Source organism: Thunnus maccoyii, chromosome 19, assembly GCF_910596095.1.
Source record: "Thunnus maccoyii chromosome 19, fThuMac1.1, whole genome shotgun sequence".
In the NCBI taxonomy this organism is placed as follows: Eukaryota; Metazoa; Chordata; class Actinopteri; order Scombriformes; family Scombridae; genus Thunnus; species Thunnus maccoyii.
The window spans coordinates 8553613-8567201 of NC_056551.1; the positions used below are offsets into that span (position 1 = coordinate 8553613).

General features: G+C 42.3%; 1 protein-coding gene across 2 annotated transcripts in view; it reads left to right on the forward strand.

Annotated features, from left to right (window-relative positions):
• The window catches only part of LOC121885601 (protein unc-13 homolog B-like), a 70480-nt gene that overhangs the window by 27666 nt on the left and 29225 nt on the right, over window positions 1-13589 (forward strand). For both annotated transcript variants that reach the window (XM_042395223.1, XM_042395224.1), the window contains exons 9-10: window positions 10785-11078; window positions 11198-11288. In XM_042395223.1, the coding sequence (XP_042251157.1) occupies window positions 10785-11078; window positions 11198-11288 (385 nt within the window). The remainder of the gene's footprint in view (window positions 1-10784; window positions 11079-11197; window positions 11289-13589) is intronic.

The window sequence follows — 13589 nt, forward strand, 5'->3', positions numbered from 1 at the left end:
TAAATCCTTTAAAGCTTTTTTCATCAGGAGATAATATGAACTCAGATGAATACAAACAGCCGCCAGAGTCCACATATTCTCAAGGCCATACACAATGGGATGGGAAATGTGTTCATCAGGGTAAACAGTCAATGATAACCGAAGGAGGTAGGAAATCTGAAAAATTACGAAGTTTATCACATGAGAAATATTTGGGACAAAATCTAGATGTAAATATGCATGGAAGACAAGATCCCCTGATTATCAAACAAGAAAATGTGCCTGCTGCAGGGGCAGCAAGGCCTACTGGCCAAACACAATCAGAAAACACTGGTTTCTTTAGCCCTTTTAAGAGATCATTCAGTTTATTGATCACACCTGCTGCCCCCATTCCACCTCAGGGACCTCCACCTGTAGCAGTTTATCCAATGTTTAGATCCACGGAGGAACCTCAAATACAGAAACCAGTGGAGGACCCATCATTCAATACTAAGCTTAAACTGCCTTTCCGCTCTTCTGAAAATGTCTCTACTCAGCAACATCCCAAAGCAGAGGGAGGCATGCTCTCTGGTTTTTTAAAGTTCGCATCCAGTGAAGATGTTAGTGCCTCCACAAATACTCAGAACCCTGTGCAATCATATCATGACTCAACTTCAACAACCTCCACCACCTCTACACAAAATTCTGGAGTGCCCCAGGAAACCTCTGAGAAAGGATGGCTCTCCAGCATATTTAACCCTACATCTGCTCCCTCTGGTTCAAACCAGAATTTTATCAGTAATCAGCAATCTCAGAACAGCAAAGTGCCATCTGGCTCACATGCACAACATACATCAAATCAGAAACCAACAGTGGCACCTCATGGAATGCAGCACCAAGCTCCTAATCAGCCTGAATCACAAAATTTTTTAACAGGTCTTTTTAAAGGGGGCTTGACAGAGGACATCTCTCACTCGGGCTCTAATCAACCCAAGCAAGGAGGACTGCTGTCTGGACTCCTTAAATTTGGTTCAACCAGTGACCTATCAGGCAGTTTGCCACAGCAGGCTCCCCATAACAATCAACCACCCAGGAGCAGTAATCCCCCACAGATGCCTCATCACCCTCCCCCACAACAAAATTCTTCAGCTATGCAGACAGGGGGCCTTCTCTCAGGGCTATTAAAGTTTTCATCAACAGAAAATATACCACAAAATGCACAGCCCTCTGAAACTGAAAGGCAGAGGAGCATCCCTGGCAATTACCCTGGTCAGCAGCAGACTTCAGATGAAACTGAGCAAAGGCAACCTCAGCAAAAGAAGCTGTTGTCTGGCTTCCTTAAATTTGCGTCCTCTGAGAATATTTCAAGCAGCCAAACAGTTGAGCACTATGAGCAACAAAGCAGTGTTCAACATAATCAACAGGTTTTTAACCAACAGAATACTCAAGGACCAAACCGAGGGCCTCATTTTAGGAACAGAACATCAAGTCAGCAAGTTAACCAACAGGAAACAAGTAAACCAGGCTTTACTCGACAACAAACGGTTCCACTCCAGCACAAACCATCCCAGCAAGGTGGTCTTTTATCTGGTCTTTTTAAATTTTCTTCAGCAGACAACATAAACACACAACAGCACCCATCAGCACAACACCATGGAATTATCCCAAGTAGATCCAGCCATGAGCAAACAAGGACAAGAGATATCCCAGTTTCAAACCAAAATCAACCACAAAATAGCTCAACACAAAAAACAACTCAAGCAAGTGGTTTACTTTTTGGATTATTCAAATCCTCCTCAGAAAATATACCTCAGCAACAGCAGCCTGAAATCATTCATGAGACACAACAACAGATTAAAGTGCCATGTAGCCAGACTGGTCAAACACAACCAGAGATGACAAGCCAATCTGGAGTGCTCTCTGGATTGCTTAACAAGTTAACAAAATCATCTGACAACACTGACACAACCTGCCAGACATCAACAGGACAATCACTGCATCAGAAAGCTAATAATCATACAGTCCCCATAAAGACACCCCTGCAGGCACAGTCACACAATGATGTTACAGAACAATCCTCACATGAACATACAGAGAAAGAGAGGAGCACTCCACAAATTGCCCAGCAAGGGTTTTTATCTGGACTTTTCAGCAAAAATGTACCTGAGGCCCCATGTTCTTATAAACAAGCAGAAAAGTCAGGTCATATTACAGAACAAAAGACACCCTCAACTAAATTCACAGAGTTACATTCAGGCATATTAAAGAGTGCTACGTCTGACTTTGGAAGGGACAGCAGTCACAGAGTTGTTCCTGAGTCTCTCAATCCAGCACATAGCAGACACGCTTTCATCAGTGCACCTGTCTCAATTGATACTGAGAGTTTAGACTTAAGAACATCAGCTACTTTCGCAAGATCTCTTCAGAGTCAGGCAACATACTCCTCAATTAGCACAGGTAATTTATCTCAGTTATATTATTCTGGCTCACTGCAGTCAGTTCACCCAATGGCTTATAGTACAGGAAATATTCATTCTCTTTTACAAAGCCCTACAAATTCTTCAATAATGACCATGCAGCCATATATTGGTGGAAGCACTCCCTCTTTGTATGGAGCTACAAGGCAAAATCTTTACCAAGGTCAGTTGTCCCCTTATGGAATAAGTCCCTCCTATGATGAAAACCAGTGGATCCGTGGAAGTTCGATATGGCAGCAGTTTCAGAATGAGTCACTGAATTATCAATTACAGGAAGAGGATCAACGGTATATACAGAGCAGTGAAGGTGCGTCATTACAGCCATCTTCTCTTTGCTGCAGCTCCTCAGATATCAATCAGTCATTTAACTCCTCTACACCATGGCAAGGTGCTGTTTGTCACCAAGAGCAAATCGAACCATATAATTTTGTGGGAGACAGGATTGGCGATCCGTATCCCAAGAGGAAATTATGGAACAGCCATGAGGACTTGGGAAACAAAGAGTATACATCTAATGAGGAGGGTGCTTTGAACTTAACTACCAAGCAGAGTAATGCAAAGTTCGGGAAATGGCATTCATTTAATGATGGCAGCACTTACAGCTTGAATGGAGTTTCATATCATGAAGGCTATTACGAGGAGACTGTGCCAAGCTTATCTTATTCAGCTAACTGGCAATATGGAACGGATAATGCAGTCCAACAAAATTTTCACACTGATGGCATGATCTATCAGAGTCAGTTTAATTTGAATAAACCAAAATACTCAAACTGTCCTCCAAGTGCCAATACTGAGACTGAAGACTCCCTGTACCTTGAAGACACTGAATGGTATCAGCAGTGGCTTGCACTGTTGGAGCAAGGTATGTGGTGGCCAGCAGAAGATGGTGACTGTGGCTACTTTGTTTACACTGATCATGAGTATATTTATGCCTTGCTTACAGATGCAGCAGGAGAATATGTTTATGCATGTGCTCCTGAAGGCGAGTCTTGGGGAAATGCACAGAAATTAGATCATTTTCCCAATGCTGTGCTTTACAATGAAATGGTTTTAGTCTGCGGCTTTAAAATTCCACTGTACAATGAGGATGAGCTTCTTTGGCTGCCTGGTCAAGATCACAGTGATTCTCAACTTCTTAATGCCCCCCTAGATTTGTCTGCTGCCTATAGAAAAGGGAATCAGATAATGAATTTAAATCTTGAGCAGTTCTCTGAAATGTTTGAAAATTCGTTTTTGTCACAAGGGCAACACGGCTTAGATCTCACATCTTACAGATTAAACAAAGTCCGAATAGATCCAAGACAGCTCAGTTATGTCTCTGAAGACCAGTGCAAAGGTGTCATTGACCTTTCCTGTCATAACAGGGACCAGATGGGCCCTCATTGGAACAATCAGGAAATTAAGACATTTCTTGCTCAAAAGGTTGCTGTTTCCCTGAACTCTACTCCTACTGCAAATTCCAATCAACAACTACTTTACAACTGTTACCAGCCTAGCCAACGACGGCGTTCGTCCACTGGGGTTACAGTGAAGCATGTAGATGATGTATCAGAGGAAGAATGGAGGAAGAGAGTGACTCCAGGAGAAGAACAACCTAATCGTCAAGTCAAAAAGATTTCTTCCCTCATATCCTCCTTTGTGGGAAAAACGTCACAAGATGAATCAGTCAAAACTAGCATATCCTCATGTGATCAAAGAGTACCCGGAGAACCTAAGAATATTTTTTCGTCAGGTTTTCAAAGCCTGAAGTCAAAGATCATCAAAGAGGAAAATACTGCTGTTGTGCCTCAACCAGAAAGTGTTAAACAACAAATACAGAGGCCAGCTACCACACAGGGAAGAATTTTGCCTACAATACCAACAACTGCTCAAGTGAGTCACCCTTCAACACAACCAAATACAACTTCACAGAAGCCTAGACTGGCACGTCAGACCACCATGGTACAACAAGCAACCCCACCAACACAGCCAAATGTTACAGTGCCCTTAGGATCAAAAGAACCTCTAATTAAACATGGACCTCCTAGACAACATGCAGCTGATAAGCCAGTGGATATACCAGTGGAGAACCCATCTGAACAGCCTGGCCTCATGAACTTTCTGAAATCTGCAGTAGGAATAGAGGAGCCCAAGCAAGAGCCCCAGACATCTCTCAATCAGCAGAGCAAAACTGGTAGCACTGCTTCCTTACCAGGCAGTACTACTACAAATAAAGAGGCTACAGGAGTGTCAAATCTCTTTGGCTCAATTAGCAGCCTATTTAATACTGAGCCTTCTACACCACAGAAACAGCAAATGAAACCTAGTAGTACAGAGGGTTCGCTGGCATCAGCATCCAGACCAAAGGGAATACAGAGACAACAAACAATGGCCCAAAGTGGTACCGCCCAGGCAGGGCAGAACCAATCCCCAAACAAAAGTATATCCCAAGTGCTTTCTCCCAGTTCTTCCACAGGCCCTGCTAGAAGCCAATCAGAAACTACGCCGCCTACAGAAAAGACAAAACCGGAAGCAGGAACTAAACCATCTGGTGGACTTTTTGGATTTTCACTTGGAGATATGCTGACAGGATCACCAACAGCTCCCCAATCTGCACCCACACCTCAAACACCGACAACATCTACAGCTCCACAAGAAGAATCACTTGGTAAAAGTATATTATCAATGTTTAGTGGGCCAAATCCCCCACAGGCTGCAGCTAAAACTGGGCCTTTGCCTCAAGCACATCCACCAAATGCAGCTCCACAACCTCCTCAACAGGAATCACTTGGTAAAAGTTTATTGTCAATGTTTGGAGGATCGAGTCCTCCACAGCCCCCTCCTCAAACCAAGCCTACTGCTGAGGTTCCACAACAGGGAACTGTTCCTCCAAAAGACCAGCCAACTACAGGACTCCTTTCAATGTTTGGTGGTCCAAGCACCCAACAGTCTCAAGCCCAAACAGGATCTATTCTAGGGGGAATCCTGCCTGGGTCATCAAGTTCAAGTGATAGCCCAATGAAAGGACTGTTGTCAATGTTTAGTGATCCCAGTCCTCCACAAACTCAGCCGCAAGCAACCTTATCTCAACAACAAAGAGTAGCTCAATCACAAACTCAACTACAAGAGGAACCCCAGACACAATCTAAACCACAACCACAGCCGCAAGCACAAGGGCAGCAAGCCACCTCTGTTCTTGGGGGGATATTGGGTGGCTTGTCTACCTCTAGTGAAAGTCCCAGGAAATCTTTGTTCTCCATGTTTAGTGGCCCCAGTACTCCTCAAACACCAGGAAGTGGTGGAAATGCAAATATGTCCACTACGCCAGGGACTGCTGCACCAAAAGAGCCTGCCAAGAGTATATTCTCTGTTTTTAATGATGTTGTGTCACCTCCACAACCAACTCCTAACTCATCATCTGCTATTGTTACGGCTACCAAAGAGCCACCAGCTACTTCTTTACAGCAAAGTTCTTCCCAAATGTCATCTGTTTCCAGTAGCCATGTCCCAGCAGCAGCCACCAGTGAAATATCCAATGAACCCTCAGGGAACAAAGCTAGTACTAATTCAAGTGGCGTTCATGCTGGCCCATCCATTGATGCTACTATAAATAGTACCAATTCTCCTAACGTGGATGCCACAGTTAAAAGTACTGGTATTGCATCGACAGAACCAAATTCAGAATGTATCAAAATACTAAAGGAAACAAACACAGGTGGTGCACCCCAGGGTCCTGCTCCCCCGAAAGATCCACCAGCTTCAGGCCTGCTGTCTATGATCAGTGGATCAGGCTCACAGACTCCATCCTCACAAGCCGGATTTATTTCAGATAGTCCAGGAAAAGGTTTGCTTTCATTATTTTCTGGGCCGAGCACTGAGCCTAGTGCAAGCCAGACAGGTCCTTCACCTACAGGGGCTGAACCAGGGTCATCAGGCCCCAAGGACCCACTAGCTAAAGGTTTGTTTTCCGTCTTTGGAGGTTCTACTCCTCAGCCCTCTTCTCAGTCTGGAAGCTCTTTATTAGGGGCTATGTTTGGAGGTGCTTCACCCCAAACAGCACCTTCTCAAACAGGAGGATCATTACTTGGTGGTTTATTTGGAGGGTCTGCTCCTCAGGCTGCTCCTCAAGTTGGTCCCACTAAGAATGGAGGCTCTGCCCCTCTGACAGCAGGACCTCAGGCAGGGCCATCCTTACTTGGAGGCTTATTTGGTGGATCTGCCCCCCAAGCTGCTGGATCTCAGACTGGAGGGTCTATTTTGGGTGGGATTTTTGGAGGATCAGCAGCTTCAACTACAGCACCTCAGGCTAGTGGATCCTTGAGTGGATTATTTGGTGGGGCTGCCACCCAAACTTCAGCTCAAAATAGTAGCTCTATATTAGGAGGCATTTTAGGGGGATCATCCACTCAAACAACCACTGTACAGACTGGTGCATCTGCTCAGGGTGGAACATTATCTGGAGCTTCTGCCCCTAATGAGATGCCTGGTAAAAGTTTGCTTTCAATGTTTGGAGGATCCGTTCCCCCCGCAACACCCATTGCAACAGATACAGCAAAATCTAATGATGACAAGAAAGTGTTAACTACAGCTCTCTCTGACACTGTTCCAGGAGTAACTGTTTTACCAAAACCCTCTGATGACAGTAAAACTGCTCCAGCTCCAGCTGGTCCTGAAATGTCATTAACTGATACTGCTCCCAAAAGCAAAGACCAGGCAGAAACACTACAGCAACCTGACAGTACAGTTCAGGGTCTTGAGGCAAACTTGCCGAAAACTGATGGCAACGTCATAGACGTTCAGTGCCAAGATGCTGACAAGCCAACTGCTTTAGCTAATGATAGTGAATCTAACAAATCTGAAATCTGTGCTCCAGCAAAACAACCTGAAAGACCAGAGCTTGTTAGTGGTCAGTCGAGTCAAGATACAATGCCACCTAAAATAAAAGAGGAGGCACCTGCCACTCAGTCAAGTCCTATGGCCCAGGGAGAACAAAAGCCTCCAGAGCCAGAAACATCTGTTGGTAACTCATCGGCAGATACAGTCACAGGCTTCATGTCCTCCCTTTTCAAACCAACAGCTGCTCCTGCTGAAGGTTCTCAGCAACAGCAAAAGAACTCACTTTTTGGACTGGGAGGAACAGAACCCCAAACTACAGGTCAGACTGGAGCATCACTATTGGGGGGTATTTTTGGAGGGTCCAACACTCAGACGGAAGCTCCCCAGACAGGGGGATTACTAGGAGGTTTATTCAAAGGGTCTGTCCCCCAGTCTGGTCCTCAAACCACAGCCCCCACCAGTGGAGGGTCAATATTAGGTGGGATGTTTGGCGGAGGATCCTCTGCCAAGTCTGTAGGTCCCCAGACTGGTGGATCATTACTAGGTGGGATGTTTGGAGGATCTGCGGCAACATCACAGCCTGGTGGTTCTTTACTTGGAGGAATGTTTGGAGGAGTCACTGCTCAGACTGCAGGACCACAGACTGGAGCATCACTACTCGGGGGCATAGGGGGGTCTTTATTTGGGGGAATGGGACAGCCACCTAAGCCATCTGAACCAATGCCAGCTGAGCCCAAGCCAACATCTGGCACTCCTCCACAGCCACAGATTAAGCATGAAAGTATATCACCGAAAATAGTACCATCTGGCACTGAGACTAGTTCAAATAAAATGGTGGACTCAACTATACCAGATAACACTCAAGTGAAATCTGGCTGCCTAACAGGTAGTAGTGCAGTGGCATCTGAGGCAGCTGGTCCAAAACCCTCTGCTGTCACAAGTGCTTCAATAAGTACTACATGCGACCTCACCCATCAGGTTGACAACACTGAAAAAGATAACTCAGCTGTTGAGGGAGAAGTGATACATGAGACCCCCATGATCATTAAAGGAGACCCTGAGAGTAAAGAAAATGACAAATCTGTCCCACCTGATACCCAAGTAGCAGATTCTAATTCAGCTCCTCCAGTAGATCAGTTGTCTAACAATGCAGAGCCTCCTCAAGCCAAGTCTCTGTTTGGTTTTATATCAGCTCAGAGTGATGCAGGAAAATCTCTTGGATCTTTATTTTCACCAACAATGCCATCAGGTGCTCCATCAATGCCTCAAACAGAACCAGGCAGTGGTCTGTTTTCAGGATTAAAAACCTTATCTGGAAATCTATTTCAAGAGGAAAAACATGTTGCTGGAAAGCAAGAGCCCCCCACCACTTCATTATTTGGGACAAAGATAAGTTTTCCTTGGCAGGCAGAGTCACCCAAGCCGCAAGCTGTCCCAGATGTTATAACATCTCAACCCAAAACTAACAACAAGCCAACAAGTGGTCAAACACATACTGTTCAAAAGGTTGAAACATCTGATGCCCAAAAAAACGAATCGGTAGGTTCCACAGATGATGTAGCAAACCCCCAGATTTGCATCTCCACTCCTGATGTAGATCCTTCAGCATCCCTGACCCCAAAGGAGAAGGAAAGGCTTGTAGAAACATACCCCTCTACAGGTCCTAACTCTGGAGTGCAGCTGGACAACCAGTCCAACAAGGATCTATTGAATGCAAAAAGGCTAGTAAAAGCATAATAAATGGCATTCCCCCTTACCATTTATGATGCATTCACGTTTTGGAAAAACATGTATTCCCTGTCCAGCTCTGCAATCCATCCCCACTAGTTTAACTTAATCTTTAGCTTGAGTGTATGTGGTACGTCTGTGTGCACTGGTGTAATCTTTGATATGGGCATTTTGTGTGTAGTGTCTACATAGTGTGTGTCATTTCAAAACAGAATTCCAAGGTAACACTTTACTTTAAGAGACCCTATTTAGCATTTATTTAGCAGTATACAATTATTTAATACATTATTAATAAAGCATTATAATATAAGCAGATATATGGACATTTCATGTGTTTATTGTGTAGTATTTGTCAGCACTGAATTTCTCCTATGAAGACATATTTTATGTTATTACAACTCTGAATTAGTATATTGTCATTCCTGAACTGTTTATACACCAGCTTTTAGTTATGGGTGCCCACAGGAGGTATAGATGTTGACAAAGTACCTATATCTGTTAACAACTACATTGTAGTGTGTTGTAAACCATTCATTAGATTTTTGTGTACTGCTTTTAAATGCTAAATAGGGGGATTTAAAGTGTTAATGTGTTCCAAAACAAAATTAGCATATTTATATGGGGAATTCACAAGTGAATGTACGTAATCATTTATTAGTTTATTAAAGAGAGATCATTTCTTGTGCTATTCCTCTGACAGAAACTTATTTATGGTTCACCTGAACTTCTATACTCAAATGATGTTTATTTGATTGCTGCCCTCAGCACTTCCAAATCAGCCAGAGTAATATCCTCACCAAATGCAAATGTCCCACAATTATATTTGCCAAATTTTGCTTCCTATTTAGTTTAAGAATAGGTTAAGAGACATGTTTGTAGCATCAAATAAAACCATGACTGACATTATTAATAATGCAAATTTTGTTTGAGCATGGAATTCTGATTTGTATTGTGTATAACTTTATATGGTGATAATTATTTTATAACTATTATGTTTATTCTTTAAAATCAGTTTTTGTAAATTCTTACCATTTAACTGAGAAACTCAAACTATAAATGTAGCTAATCTGTATTCTATCCCTAAAAAGAAAATGCCACTTTATAAAAGGTAAAATGTCAAACACTTGGATCAACTCTGCATATTTTATTGTTTTATTCATTATAAATCCATCTGTACTTGCCAAGATGGATTTGGCTCACCAACCATTGTGCACCATGTACATGTGTTCTGTCTTGTGGACAGCTCAAAGGAAGATATTTACAATGAAATATGCAGATGTGATTGCATGCAGGAATATACCCTTTTTAGTAAGGACTAGCAGTTATAGGGGCTTTATACCTCAAACCACAAAACAGAGCATACACTTTTGTCTTCCATTATATTTTAAAATACAACTCCAATGTAGAAAAAGCATATGTAGTGTATATGTACATGCTAACAAGTTGATACGATTTTCACATTTTCATTATTTTTCAACATGCAACAGCCTCCCTCCAAGGTTGGGTATCTTTTTAGGGCATGATATGTGTGTAGACCTTTACTAAAAAAGTGTACGTGGGGTTTATTACAACACAAAAACCATGAGTTGTGTTGTGTCATTTCAGCAGTATAAAAAGAATTAAGAATCTCTAAAATTAAGAAGCGCTTAAAAGTTTTTTTAATGTAAAAACCCCCACTTATCTAGCGTTGACTACTGGAAAAATTTAAACCACAAACATATTTAGAAATAGTTTTTCAACCAGTTCTAATTTCAAAAGAAGTATTCTGACTTTGAATATTTCCTCACTCCTCTCTCACCATTGTAGTCCAGTGGAAAGTAGTCGCTTTGGGTCATCAGGAAACCTGAGCCAGACCAGCTCCCAGCTCAGTGAGACTGGCCAGGAGAGCACTGGAGGCTCAGAACTGGAGGAGTCCTTCCACTCCTACCACAGTACTGGCTTTCACCCCTCCACCAATGGACAGCCACGCACAAATGGACATCTTCCCACTAATGGACACTCTACTGTAGGCGAGCAGGATATTTGTAAGCTGTCTCCTGAAGTAGGTCGAGGCCTGAAAAATGACCCTCCAGCAGAAAGAGGGTTCTCTAAACTCCAAAGGTAGGGTTTTTGTTCAGAATTAAACTCAGTTTTTTATGTGCTATAATGAAGCTCCATGGGAATTGAAAAATTTTCTCCATCTCTTTCTGCCTTTGTACTCTTAAATCCACATAACCCAGGTTTCATGATGATGGGCCACCATTACCCTTTTCCCCTTCCAGAGTTCGTTGGTTGAAGGCCATCAATAAAGTCAGGGTTCAGCTCCGGGAGGTAAGTGGTGTTCCACATAAGCTCCTCCAACTACAACTTATCTCACATCAAGTCTGACAAGTCTGATTCTTGAACTCTTTCTCCCTACCCTACCACACATACACAAATATCACATATATACATGCACAGACATATACAAACACTTGCAATTCTTTGAAAGTGGTTGAGTTTAACCTCTCTGATTGTTTTCAGATAAAATATGTATTAGAATAATATATACCTGCAATTTTGGAGTTTTCCAACAAAACGTGTTTTCTCCTCTGCACCTTAATGGATAAATACATCCATAACTGGACACTGTGGAATCCACAGACTTAAAGCCTCATTAAAGGCACCTCACAAATCATTTTCCATTTAAGGTTGATTGTATGTGATTTAGTTTCACCCATCCGTACATTTCTGTGGTATTTTAATTGCAGCCAACTGGTCAAAAGCTTGCTCCTCTGTGCTACAGCAGTCTAGCGAGTATGTACTACTTAAATATAGAGGTTAGATGATACTGCCTAGTTTAAGTATTAGCATATTTACAATTAATTTTAGATACTCAGTCTCTGCTTCCTCTCCCTCTCTCAGTCTCATTTTTCATTGGTTGATTTATCTTTTCTCATGGCACTGTAATTGTGAGGCTTAAGTATACTGTCCCTCTGACTTAAGTCCACCACCCAGTGCTTCAGGGACCTACAGTATAATTTGCATTAATGGCTGGTTCACTCATGGGAGTCCCTCTGATGTTCTACTGCAAATTGTGTTTACAGTGTTATGTATTACATGTATGTGTCATATTAACTGGCATTTAGTTTTCACAGATTCTTCTAAAATGATATGTTTCTTTAAGGAAATGTATGATGTACCAACATCTCAAAAGAATTGGGCTTCAGCAGGGAACGTTTCTCTTTTGCCATTTTGTATCACCCACCATCTACTCTAACCTTCTTCATCTCTTAATAGGGACAAATCTAATGGGGTGTTGACAAAGTTTGAATCTAATGAGAGGGAAGAAATTAAAAGTGGCAATTGTATTATCAAAGCTGTTTATCCCTTATCCATTTCTCATTGGCGAATACTGTATAATTTTCAAACAAATGAATTGACCAGTAGCATTACTCACTGAGTAATTTGTGGTCATCAGTACGATTTGGAGCCCCTACATTTTCTGAAAATATAGATTCAGACAGTTACTAATGTCAGTACATCAAATGTCCTTTGATAAAAAAAGATTAGCAAATTATATGACATTGCTTTTATTTCTCTCATTTTATATTTGGCTTTAGGTGTCACAGGTGCCATGTAGCTTCATATTGATCCAATGTCCAATACAATTTCTGCAGGATTGTGTCCAGCATGTTAACAGATGTTGAGTCATGCATCTAAATCCAATCAGAAATCTATAGAGGGTTCTCATAATAAAACATCAGAATCTCTCAGCCCTAGCCCCCTTGATTAAGCCTTTTATGGCACAGCAGTAAAGGAGTAGCTCAGGTAGTCCTCCCTTGGCTCCATTATGATGATTGGTTCGCATGCACTGATTGAAATGAACATGTACTGTAAATGATGGCTGATTGAAGACTAGTGTATTAATGGAAAGCAAGGTGAACGCTGTCTAAGTGCCATTTATTACAGAACATAGGGAAACACTTTTTGGTTGTTAATCTGTCAAGCAGTGTCATAGTGACCAGCATAATAAGAATGCTGTCACTGTAAAACATCCTCACATGCTTGTTTGCATCAAATAATAGAGTGAGATTATATGTGTGGTATATTTAGTTTCCCTGAGAATTTTTGGCAGCAATTGCTCCCAGGGGCAAATCTAGAGCAGCAACTGGAACTGGCTGCCAGTCCAATTTCCGGTTTAAATTTCAATACCCATATTTGATGTGATTGAGCAACTAGCCTTGAATAGAAATCCCTTTGTCTTTATTTTTCCATTGACAAGGTAAAAGCAATCAAGACAATCAAGAGTGCAGGGAAAGGAGTGGTATTGATATGTTTATCAGGCATGTTTTCATTTCGATGACCAAACATTCATATTAATAGAAAGAGAAAAATTGCAGCAACTGGAAGATGTGGAAACACAGAGAGGAGTGAATGAGACTGAGAACTGGCAGTCTTACAGCCCCAGATTAGCTTTGTGCTGGGATATATTGCCAGAGGACAGAAAGAGAGAGCACAGAAAGCATCCAAGAGGGGTGGGAGGGAAGTAGGGATGGCTACTTAACCGAGGGTGAACTGCTGTGTGATCGTGGTCTTCCACTATCGCACTTGCCGTTCCAGCGGTAGAAATTAGAAATTCAGCACTTCTGC